Here is a 13,458-nt window from a genome sequence, read left to right as displayed (position 1 = left end):
ATTATGTAACATATACATTGAAACCAAAGAGCAGCACCTGCTTTGCTTGGGGGCCAATTTTGCTAAGTGACAGAAGGCCAAAGGCCAATCCCAGCAGCCCCATTCATGTCTCTGGGATATTAGGACATTTCTAGGATTTGGGGACATTTCTAAAATGTTAGGCTGTTTCTAAGATTTAGGACATTTCTAGGATTTTAGCACGATTCAAGAAATTTAGGACATTTCCAGGATTTCAGGACATCTCTAGGACATTTGGACATTGGACATTTGTCCCAATTAGAAATTTGTCCCCCTGAAATGTCCCAATTAAGGGACATTTCTAGGGTTTTAGGACATTTCTAGAATGTTAGACTGTTTCTAAGATTTAGGACATTTCTAGGATTTTAGTATGATTCAAGGGATTTAGGACAATTCCAGGATTTTAGGACATCTCTAGGATGTTTGGACATTTTTAGGACTTTAGGACATTTCTAGGATTTTAGGATGTCTAAGATTTTAGGACAGCCCGGTGCCATTCGGCCATTTGCCAGCGTATGATAACAACGCCATCGGCTCTGTTCTCAACTGACACCGTTGCAGAAGGTGCCTTTTGGCATCATGCTTGTACTCCAAAAGCACTGACAGAGTGGCGCTATTTAATGAGTCTGGAGTGAGAACGGCTGCCTCCTGATGACAAAGTCAGGTCATACATGCCATCAATTCATATGATGTATGTGAAACATGCAAATGTAACATATTTGTGGTTTGCAGAAACATACAATGCCCATATTTTATAATGGCCGCTGGGCTGTGACACGGCACTGAACCTTTCTCACACTTTTTGCTCTTTTTAGTGGTTTCTTTTTTACAGGTTAAAAAAAAAGAAGAAGAAAAGTAAAGGTGACCCTGACACTTTCACACATTCTCTGCTACATATGAAATGTTTTGGCCTGTGAAATGCACACTGGCCATCTCGATTCATTTTAAACAGGTACACGCTGCAGACGGTTTGAGAACCAGAGGCACCCACCTCATGAATGATTCATCCCAAATGACAGCCCCAGCTGGGAGAGTTACAATTCAGAGGAAGAGGGGGGACAGCAGGGCACAGGGCTTTGAAACCGCGGCTGAAATAGTCTGTTCCTCACAATATTGTTAAATTGTACGGCGGCTGGGGTGGAGAATATCTCAGTCTGTTCTCCATCCCCAGCCAATTTCATGGCCATATATATTTCCTGCTTGCAGCAGGTGCTTGTAGGAGCCTCCCTTTGTGTCCACGAGGGATGAGTTTCAACTTTCTGACGCTCAGTCTCTGGAAGCTGACCTTGAAATGTAGAACATTCTCTGACTCTTTACATAAAAGCACATTTGAATTTCATGTTTAGCATACAGTAATGTACAACATATATTTTCATGAAGGAATAAAAACAACTGGCTCCCTGATTCCACCACCAGGACAAAATTAAACCCTCTCAAACCTGGAGCGACATCACTTTTCTTGTGCTGCTTTCTGATGCCTTTCACAATTATTTCAACCTTTGATCAAATTGGTTTTAATTTCTTTCAAAAACATCAGTGAGCAACTTGATAAGAAAAGGTTCACAAACTGTGAAAAGTTGGTAGAGTTAGAAAATTATTTTTAAAAAGCTAGGGAAAATGTCTATGGAGAAGGAAAACAGATAGGGAAAAACTTTATTTATAAATGTAATTACATATTTATACTTTTTCAAAATTAAAAAATTATTATTATTCAAAATTCTAATCTTTAAGCACTTTTCCCAAATCATATTCTTGTTCTTTTTATTCTTTTTTTAAATTTTTTTTTTTTTTTTTTTTACTAATTTTAGGTAATTTTCTTGTACCTTTTTAAAATGTCTTGCTAATTTTTGGGGCTCCTTCCTTTTTAAGCTGCTCATTGCCTTCTTTCAAAAGAATTCAAGCCAATTTTATCAAGTTTTAAATTTCTGCTTCTCCATTTTGAAATTGTCTGTGTTGCTGTCAAGCTATTGAAATGCCCTGAGAATAAACACACAAGGAAAGGACATCAGCCTCGGTGCCGTCTTCTTTACAACTGATAGTAATCAGTTACAGACAACTTCAGGATTTATTACTCGATTACAGCAGACACTTTTCTCACTGTGAGCAGGAACAATGTCATCTGTAGACTCAATCTCAGCAGAAGTTGTTTTGGCAAAAAGTCCACAGAGGCTTTAGTCACTTATTTGAAATGTTGGAACTGATGAGAGGAAAAAGTGCCAAACTACGTCTGTCCTTTTGATTGAGATGCAGCTTGTGGGTATTTTCAGAGTTGTGTTACACCTCCAGAGGGGTGCATCGTGACAGCTGATGACCAAGTCAGAACCAGAAATGTTAAAGAATCGAAAGTGCATTTTCTACATTTCTGGTGTAGATCTTGTTGGAGGAATCCTGCACACCAACACTTTGAAACAAATGTATTCTCCTCTGGCAGGTGTCAATGTGAAAATCAAAATCCTTGCAACACAAATACACACACGCACACACGCACACACACACACACACACACATCTCCCTTTGCCTGAATCTCTAACTACCGTACTGTCCCGCTCACTGTCCTCGTCTCAGGCGTGCATGTTGCGTTCCTTGGGGGAGAGTTTGGTGGTTGTGGTGGTGGTGGTGGACATTGATGGGGAGTCAGAGATTGCGGGCAGAGGGGGGCGGGGTTCAATGCCCCGGCTCTTCATGAAGGACAGCAGCTGGTCTGGGATCTCTGCCAGGACGTCCTTAGCCAGCCGGGCCATGCTCAGCACCTGGTTCCCTGAGCGGTCGATGTAGTCCCGGAATGGAACAAACTGGATGAAAAAAATGAAATGGTCAATTATGACAACAGGGAAATTTACCCAAATTTAATATTTGTGAAAGTGATTGGCCTCATGCTTTCTAGTTTGCAGTTCAAAATCTGTTTGGAATGGCAACTTAGGGGCCATTTACACTGCAACAGTTCTTGCATGAAATGTTAAACTTCTGTTGCAGTTTGGCCCTTTGTTTACACAAAAACAGTGATTTGGGGACCTGAAAACTCAAAACCAGGTTGCTGAGTGTAATCTTCTGAAAATGCCACCCTTTCCATCGCCATGCAATGCACAGATCCTGTGAGAATGGTGACATCACAGCTGCACTTCCCGCATGTTCACAGTGTTCTTCTTTGATGTGTCATAACAGAGTTACACCACCATTTACTGGCCTGGCATGCAAACTACAGCATTTTTGGTTTATTATGCAGATCCATGTACACAAGGATCATTCTCACAATGTTATAATATGCATGCAGATTTAAAAAAAGACAAAAAAGTAAAAAATCCCCATCATTTGTGACAAAAAACAGAAAAATGGAATCATTTGCTAAGAGTAGGGATGCAAGATAATATCAGCTTGTCATCGGTATTGGAATATATATAGATATATATACACACACACACACACACACACACACATATATACGTATATACTTTGAACTTTTGGCTATCAAGTGAGATGGGCAAAGAAAGTTAGGGTATATGGCAAAATTGTTGTCTTTCTTAAAGTTATTTTTCATATTCAAATTTTCTTGGAATTTAATCTGTCATTATATTATAAAAATAGTCTATTACTTTCAGACAGAAGTAGAAACCAGCAACATCATGAAAAAGCAGATGCAGAATTGTAATCTGCAACTAAAATCTGCAGAAATAAATAATCTCCAATATGAATACTGTATATTTCCAATGTAATTCCTATTAGGAATGCACAATATTATCGGTATGTCACTGGTATCTGCAGGTGTTGGCTTTAAAATGAAATATTGGAGCCAGCCAACATGCAGATTTCTACCGATATGACAAACAGTATTATTTATAATTACTGTTATTGAAAAGAGTCAATATGTACAAAACATCAACCCTACGTTGAAGTATTTTTTAAAGTATTTTTCTTGTTTTGCAGTTTTCAGTGCTGTCTTTCTTGTTTAAAAATCTCATGTGGGTCTCTATTTAAGTTGAATGTCGAACTGAAACAAAGAATCAGTTCTGTGTGTCATGTCTCTGTCTATGCAGTAAACTTTGAAACTGAACAAAGTCAGCTCAATGCAGGTTTTTGCTGATGAACATCAAAGATGCGACAAATGAGCGTTACAGGGCAGAGTGTACATAAAATAAACTTTACCTGGACGATGTCTCTCTCAGCAAAGCGTCCCCTGGAGGACACTCTGACCTCATCCCCGTCCAGCTCCTCCATAGCTGCAGACAATAAACGCAACTTTTAACTGTTAGTTGGCATAATATATTATTTATTATACATGTTGATTCTAGCTCTGTCCAGGTGTATTTTTTGGATTCTGTATTTTATGTCATTACTTCTATCCCATTTTACTGTAGGTATGCGTACCATCCAGAGAATCACTGTCTATGATATTCAGTTCATGGCATCCCTGTCATCTGTCTGTTCATATGCCATTTTTACACTGCATGGTGCAGATCAGCTCGACGCAACAGCAAAAGTCACCTTTCTTAGCCGATACTAAAAGGTGGAGTTAAAACACTGCAGACCACTGAGAGCTTAAAGAATCTCCACTGGAATAGCGACTTCTATCACACAGTTTCCCTTACAAAACTACTTTTTTTTAAGCTACCAGCAACTGCAGACGCATTTTTTTTTACATTTATTGGCAGCATGCAAAACAATGCCAGATCAATTGAAAAGGTGCAAGGTCTCCTTATCCTGGCTGTGGATGAAAAGATCCAGGGAGAGCTAAAGGGAGTTAATAAGCTAAGGATACCAGGACATGTCTACACTGTTGGTCACATATGGTTACAACATTTTTTTTTTTTTAAAAAGGGAAAGTGATTATTAAGCCATCAAAGACCACAGCAACTAGAGTGGTCCCAGCAGGAAGAGCTGGAAATGGTTTCACCTGATGGATGAAATTTATGGCCACAGATGGGAGGCAGGGTGGTCTCGACTCTCCAAAGGCTTTTTTGGAGTCCGTGATGGAGAATGGTAAGTTTTTATGATCAAATTTTGCTTTTGTTTTGTGCAGAGTATAATAATAAATCATATATACATGGCTGTGACTCATCCATATGTGCCCATGTGTTTTTCAGTTTTTTTTTGCTATTGACACCCCAAAGGGAAAGTTAACCCTCTGTCTAACTCTCCCCTCACCTACCCATGCCGGCTGGCTTAGAATGACCTGGGTATCAAAGTTGTATAATTAAAAAAATTACTAAACGAATCAATACATAAATTAATTAATAACAATAATTAAAAATAAAAACATTGAAATGAGACAAAAAGATGAATGATTATGGAAAAAGAAAGCGTGTTTTTGGTCACTGGGAAAGCTCATACAACCAAGCCTATTTTACTCTTTAACGTATATAAAATCAACTTGTTGATCACAACCTCTTTGTGGAGCCCTGAGGAGCTAGCTAGCTGATTAGCTAGTGCTAGTAGCTAGTTCTAGTGTTGTGCTCCTGTTATCATTTACATTTATTCTTCCAGAGTAGTTGTCGCTGTTTCAATATGTGTTGCTGTAGCTTGAGTAATTAAAAAGTCATATGACATATGCTAGGACAATCAGCTACAAATTGCACCAGCATTGAGGGGGTACTGTGTAGTCGATGTTTGTGCTAAATTTGAAAAAAAAAGAAAAAAAGCTGTCCTTTATATTGTGTTAACAAAAATGACACAGATGAGGTCACAGTAACCTTGACCTTTGATGTATGACCATTAAAATCTAACCATTCCATCACTGAGTCCAAGTGGACATTTGTGCCAATTTAAAAAAAAAAGAAAATTCCTTCTAGACATTCTTAACATATCACATTCATGAGGATGTGACATATGTACAGGTGGACAGACAACCTGAAAATATAATGCCTTCAGCCTTGGCTGCTGCCAGTACGGAGGCATGAAAGCTGAGTCGAGTTTAGTCAAACAGAGTCATACCATGCAGTGGAAACTTTACCATATGAAAAGTCCACTCCATAGTGTAGTTTGGTAAAAGCCCATTGTCATTTCAAAGTCAGAAAATAGTGATGTTTTTTAAGTCCTTTCAGCTTGAGACCATGACACCAAAAGCCACCACCTTTTGTGGCTGCATGATATGCCACTGGACGACGTCAGATGAGAATGTGGCCGGACAGAACTGTTTGTGGTGTCATTATACGCCACAGGGCAGCCAGAACATACCTGCCGCAGCAGCATGATACACGGACAGTACAAATGTGACTGGACAGAACTGGTCACATCTGCATGATACACCACTAGACATGAAATGCTGACCATCTGTGCCAGCATGTGCGTGTGTAGAGGTCCCGGTGTTGGTTGCCATGTGCTTGTGTTGCCTAAACATAACCACATGATGCAGAGTGATACATGGAGCATAATATGTAGATGCGGAGGTCCACTGCAAAGCGGTAACATTGATGACTTGAGATGAGAATCTGTTGTTTATTATTCTATCTTTTTTTCACAAGTGTTGCAAACAAAATCTCAGTCATTAGTGGAATTTATTATAAATTAACAGCACAAAACTTAAGCTGTCTGGCTAACTTGACTCCCTTCCAGTGTAAACAAAGTTAATTGCATCTCAAAGGGAAAACGTCGGCCTCGACAAGTGCATTATGTATTGTTTGTTTCTGTTTTACCAATTCTCTGAACAATAACTGAAATAACTCTCCACTACTTTTAGACAACACTGATAACAAACATTTTCAGATAATAATGTGCTGGCATGTACACAGCTGATTTCTGTGCCAAGACTTTTGTCTTATCATGTGGCTAATGTGACCAAAGCAGCAAACTTCCTACAATTCCAAACAACTCTGTTACTGAAGAGACTAATAAAGAGCTCAGACCAAAGAAAGGTTGTAGGTCCTTCTGTACCACATCTGTTCCCAGCTGCTCTCTAAGTGAAGGAGGAAACAACAAGTTATTCTGTAAATCAACCTCATTAGTGCTTATATAGGCCACAGGAAGGAAGGTAAAGTTCCTAACAGGAAAAACATCGGAGTTCTGCATCAGTCTATTTATAATTTCTATCAACAAAGCAAATCAGATGAGCAAGTGACAAACAATCTGTGACATTCCCAAGAGAGGGACCCTTTCCGTATTTGAATTTAAAGGGGAAAGGAAAAGATGCTGAGGGAGGGATTCTGATGGAGACTGGTGAGGCTCCACATGGCACACAGACATGGCAGATGGTGATCAGGAGCAGCAGGGGAAAAGAAGAGGAGAAGGGGGGAAGGAATAATTTGACATGCTTGTATAACAGAGGAAAGGGTAAAGCAGTCGCCAGAGAGACCAGGCAACCCAGCATCCTGAAAAAAATGTTGGCATTGTACACTTTTGCAAACGATGGATACATTGAGCCAACACTCTGGTTAACATGTGGTTAGGTTTAGGCACAAAAACCACATGGGTATGGTTGGGTAAAGATCATGTTTTGATTTAAACTATCTGGTTTTGGGGGCACAATCTCCCTTGGAAAAGCAACTATGTCTGTGTAAAAAAAACTGTGATGGGATGCTAAAAAAACACTAAATAGCTGCTGGAGAAACAGTGATGGAATAGTACAAAATATGGTTGGTGCCAAAATAAAAAAACACTGAAAAAATTGTGATGGGATGCTAAAAACATTTATGTTCAGTGCATAAAACACCATTAGAAACAGAGACATGTTGCTAAAAAAATATCCACATTTGGTTCCAAAATAGTTGATAGAAAAGCAGTGATGGAATAATACAAAATACCATTTGGTGCCTAAAATCCTCTGGAAACACAGTAACAAGTCGCTACACCCACGTTTAGTCCCTAAAAAGCCACTGGAAAAACTGCAATGGGACACCACAAAACACCAACATTATGTGCCTAAAAAGCCACTAGAAATACAGTCACTTGTCATTACAAAACATGTTGCCCAAAAAGCTGCTGGAAAAACAGCAGTGAGATGAAAAAATAAAATCTGCTGCTTAAAAAAGCTGCTGGAAACACAGTGACAGGTCATTACAAAACATACATGTTTGGTACAACAACAAAAAAAAAAGCCACGGGAAAAACAGCGACGGGATGATAAAAAATATTGTTTGGTGCTTAAAAGCCACTGGAAACACAGGGATAGGTCACTACAAACATTCATGCTTGGCACAAAAAAAGTCACTAGATAACATAACAGCAACATAACAGCAATGGGATGATAGAAAATACATTTTGGTGCCTAAAAAGCCGCAGGAAAAACAGTGATGTTGTTGCTACAGAACACTCATGTTTGGTGCCAAAAAAGCCTTAAAAAACCAAGCTGGAAACATAGCAATGACTTGCTTTTTTTTTTTGTTGGTTTGGAATATTTGTCTGCATTCTGTCCTGCCCCTCCACCTCCTCATGACAAAGTCATTTATGAAACATAAATGTAATGTATTCATGGTTTGCAGAAATGTACAATGTCAACATTTTTTTGAGGCGAATGCTGGACCAGGTGAGGATGCACAGAGACAGGAGAGATAAGAAGAGATGGACTAGAAATAAGTTCAGGTAGAAGGTGTTGGGACAGTGGTAGTGAAGGAGGGCAAACCTTTGCAATGTTGTTGGGGGGAGATCCACAGAGACACTGAACCTCATAGAAAACCTCCCGCCACCCTGAATAACACGACAGCCGTGTGTCTGCGTGTAGATCTCCATTGTGCCAACACTCTCAGAGGCATAAAGATGTTTGAAGATAAAACTCAGCGCCCGAGCTCTCAGGCCTGACACACATTTACACACACGCACGCACGCACACACAAACACACACACACACACACACACACACACACACACACACACACACACACACACACTACACTTATGGGAACATGTGTTTCAATACATGGTTTATAGGGATTTGGAGTGACATGAAAATTCTTAATGATGCTGAGAGTGGGGAAAAAGATGGGAGAGCAGATTGTTTCATCATTTTTAAACATCAGCATGCAATCGTCCGAATAATAGTGATAGTCTGGTTTCATCAGCACTCATTGTCTAATAGTAAAGGTCTAAAAATGTCTTTGTATTAAAACCACATTTCCCATAAATCTTGTTGTTTTTTCCTCTTGTAGAGGATGCACATATCAAAGGTTAGAGGGATCTTTCACAATCGTTACTTTAAATTGTTAATTAACAGTGTTGACAATTAAATTGTCGACAAAACAATCTCATCCCAATGTCCATTTAGTCGATTAGTTTGCCAGATACTGTTTTGATAATCAACAATGGACTTTGTATCTCAGGTTAATTAAAATGCAGTCGCCTCTCAACTCAGAACTGGAAAAGTGAAAAAAATAAAAATATAAATATATAATATAATATAATATAAAGATATATAATATAAAGACCATGACATTCATTTTGAGAGAACATTAATCAGGCTTTGGATACACACACAGTAGCCTGCTCGCTGGTAGATACATTCAGTGTTGGTTTTGGTCTTTTCATAATGACAATTATAGAATATCATCAGCCTTATTTATTAAAGGAGGACATTCAAAACATTCATCCTCAAACAGCTGTAAGCTGTGTAAAGATATGGAAGCGTAAGAGCGTCCTGAGCAGTGTGTGTGTGTTGCAGTCTCAGCTTCTGTGTTCATTGTTGTGGAAGGTGGTCCGGCTGCATGTGAGTGCCTGTATGTTTATCCCACTGGCCAGAAAATCGCCATCCCTCTGCACTTCACAAAGGTGGTAACCGCTGACAACACTGTCCTGTTTCATGGTGTTTGTCAGAGAGGGGTAGCACCAACCCGTTCTCATTCCGAATTCATCAAATAGCACCGCTCTGTTAGTGCTTTCAGCATACAAGCATGATGCCAAAAACCACCTTCTGCATCCAACCTGAATGCGGCAAGACAGCATCAGATTAGAACACGGTCGGGTAGATTCATTGGTGTTGTTATTGTATGCTGGCAGATGGCCAGAAGGTCTACATGCAAAGCACACAGCAGCGTTACGTGAGAATGCGACCAGACAGAACCAGCCATGTGCGCATGAAACGCTTAAACAGCATCAGGTGATAATGCTGCGGGTAACCATGTAATATAAGGACTGCGAGTGCACTAAATAGACTAATGCTACTATGCTACTTTCTGTATGCTGTGGCATCAGGGTAATACGCTGCGTCATCCCACCACGTGCATTTGTTGACATCACTGTAACAAAATCCATGAATGTGAACAGCTAATGCAGAATGGTACCGAAAATGTCATAGGTAGATACAGAAGGTCACTGAGACAGAGCGGCACCATGTGATGAGTTTGGAGTGAGCCTGTCCTTCAGTTCTTCCCCTATGCTAACAATAACCAATTTTTTCACAGAGATAGAACTATTGAGCCACCATGAAGTCCCTTTTATATGCCTCCTTTGCATTTTTAAGCATCAAACAAATGATCCGCACACTGCACTTAAAACTCCTAATTTTATTCTTCAACGCTTCGATCAGAGATCTTATTCCTTATATGCAGGAAACAGCGAAGGGGTGTAAAATAAGATTGCTGCCTTGAACAGGCAGTGAGTTGTATGTTATCTAATAACTCTTTGCATCTGTACCATGTGGCCGAGGGGGCGTCTACACCAAGAAGAAGGGCAATCCAACCTAATGAGTGGAAGTGGTGGTAGTGTGAGCAGCTGAGGCTTTGTGTTTTTCTATCTGCAGAGCTCTGATTGCAACTATCTAGTCACATTTTGTGACCACGGAGCAGCAGTGAAACTTGGAAATCTTTGCAATCTCTGAACTGGATCACTTTTAATTTTTAGTTTCCAGCTCGCAGTGGATGAATCCTCTTATCACATGTACACTTTATCTTTCTACTAATATGGTCATCCCGACTCTTGACCGGAAGCTTCATGACCACAGCAAAAACATCGACACTTCCTACCCGACATGAGCGGGTCCTTCCAAATAAAAGCACCATGGGCGCCACTTTGATATATTCATTTATAACAATACTTTATTTAACTCTTCTATAACAGTAATTTAATTTACTAATTATTTTCTTATTTAACATAACATCAGTGTTAAACAATAGTTTTATGTAACTTTATTCTATGGCAGTAGCTGCTTAATTTGTAACTGTAGTTCATTTAATAATTTTGTATTTTTGTAGTTTACAGTAGTTTAGAGGAGATTTCAAAAATATCCAGATATATATTGTGTATCGCGATGTAGCCTAAAAAATATTGTGATATCATTTTAAAGCAATTTCGGCCAGCCATAAGTGCTGTCATTCAAAATATGAAGAAATTACATAAAAATGAAATTGTAAGTGATATTCAAAAGATATCTGTCTGACTTGCATGCTATCAAAAGATGTGCTTCATGCTGTGTTTCTTGATGTTCACATATTTCGTACTTTTCATTTTTACAGTTTAAAGCCATACGTCCATGTGTTGTAATTTCATGTTTAATATTTCTCAACCGATTGCTTTAACTTCCCCACAGGAATGAACAAAAGTGATTCTGATCTTCTGTTATCTTCATCTTTATCTTTAACATTATGTGAATGAAAGCTACACATATATAAAATGTTTATGGCCCACTTTTATTTCAAACAAATCTTTCAAACATATTCTAAAATATGCATAAAATGTATTTTTAACGGTGCGGGAAGAAAAGAGGCAAGAGGGGAAACCAGCAAGAACAGAGTGAGTTCTACATAAATTTGGCTCGGTGAGAGGCTGGGCTCCGGCTGGGGGTGAGTGATGTGTGGAGTTCTACTCAACCAGGGAGCAGACCTGGGCAGAACTGTAACTGAATACATTTCCAGCACCAAAATCACAAGCGACGCGTCTGCTTTTGAAGCTTTTCAAGCATCACAGACGGTAAATCAGGCACACATCAAGAAGTTCTCGGTGAAGAGTGACAGAGTGTGCAAAATGTTTTGTGTGGCTCTGACTGCCATTGATAGACAGTGAGCAAAAAGGAGAATCAAAGATGGTCACCACCAAACACAGCAGTGAAGCTCTGCTCGTGTCACATTAATTTCCCCAGGTCTTTCTCTTTCCTCACAGAGCTCCGTGATTAAAATGAAGACTGTGGAAGATAAATCTATAAATAAGTTGAGCACACGTGTACCATCTTGTCCTCTAACTTTCAACGCTCCGTTCTGTGCTTCTCCTCCTGCCATGCTCCTTCACTTCCATTCTCTGTACTGTAATTTATCTCTCTCTGTCACACACATGCGCTGACCTCTAACCCGAGTCGAGTCTTACATCAGTGCGCTGAATAATAGGTCCCAACGAGGGTTGTCTACTCCTTCAGGTAGAATCATTTCTTGCATTACCTTTCTTCATGGGGATTTAATTCAAATCATTTTGGCAATGAACTTTTACATAGACAGCTTTGCATTTGGACAGTGCTTGCATGATGAGCATGAGATGAGTCTCTTGTTTTGTACTGAGCTGTTCTGTAAAGCAGACTGAACTTCAGTGCTAAAATCATATATCTGCTGCTGACATAAAATCCTGCAGTTGGTTCGTTTTCTTTCACACCACAAAACAAACTGCACCTTTCCTTCAACGCTGACGTGAAAGAAAGAAATAACTAATATTGAATTAACCCTTTGGGAACCTGGATCGACATCAGTCTTCTAGAGCTGCATTCAGACGGCTTTCACAAGCTGTTTGAGCCATTTAAACCTGAGAAAATTGGCTTTAAAGCATCGGTTAAAGAGGAAATGACCAACTTGGCAAGCAATGTTCCACAAGTTACTAGAAATTAGTAAAAGATGACAATATTATTACCAAAAAATTAACTTTAAAAAAGTCGTGAGGATATAAAAAAAAAATTAAATGTATAATAATAATAATTTTATATTAAAAATTAAGTTACAGAAAAATATATAAAATAAATACTTTTTTTTTCTTTTTCAGCAGTTTTTAAGTTTTTTTCTTGTTTGTTTTTGAGCTTTCCCCCACATTTTTCATTTTTGTTTTTTTGACTAATTCGTTTTTGCTTGTTGCCTTTCCACATGTTTTTGAAAGAAATCAAAACCAATTTGCTCAGGTTTAAAAGGGTTAAAGATGTGCTGATATTAGATGGTGATTACAAATCAAGCTTGCGGAATTGTTCGGCGTTTGAAAAAAGGATTTTCTCAGTCGGATGGAGGGGTCTGAAAAGATGACAGATTCTTCCTCTGGCTTTGAGGAAATAAAAAGAAAATCCATAAAGTGTTAGTGTGTCTCTGCCAGGACTCATTTTGACAAATATCTAATCATCATCTCACTCATCACAGACTGAGGAAGCTGCAGCCTGGTGTCTGTCAGCGTGGCTCGGAGCTCAAAGTGTTTTATAAGAGTCAGAGCTGTTCACTCTGAACTGCAGCCCATCATGACCCCTGCAAATGTCCTGTGTGAGATAAATCTGTTTCATAGCCTGTTCAAATGTCATGGCAACCATTAAACATCGTCGTCTGCCAATCTATATTCTTTTCACATCAA

At 39.1% G+C, this 13,458-nt stretch overlaps 1 protein-coding gene across 1 annotated transcript in view; it reads right to left on the bottom strand.

The window, feature by feature from the left end:
- Window positions 1–2,542: 2,542 nt before the first annotated feature.
- LOC121949536 (copine-9-like) overlaps window positions 2,543–13,458 on the bottom strand; it is a 229,848-nt gene continuing 218,932 nt past the window's right edge. Inside the window, 2 exon segments of the mRNA XM_042495252.1 lie at window positions 2,543–2,810; window positions 4,159–4,232. Of these exon segments, the coding sequence (XP_042351186.1) occupies window positions 2,580–2,810; window positions 4,159–4,232 (305 nt within the window). The 3' untranslated portion in view covers window positions 2,543–2,579.

Source organism: Plectropomus leopardus, chromosome 2, assembly GCF_008729295.1.
Source record: "Plectropomus leopardus isolate mb chromosome 2, YSFRI_Pleo_2.0, whole genome shotgun sequence".
Taxonomy (NCBI): domain Eukaryota; kingdom Metazoa; phylum Chordata; class Actinopteri; order Perciformes; family Serranidae; genus Plectropomus; species Plectropomus leopardus.
The sequence above is the reverse complement of the archived record's forward strand: the minus strand, read 5'-3'. Positions and strand labels throughout refer to the sequence as shown.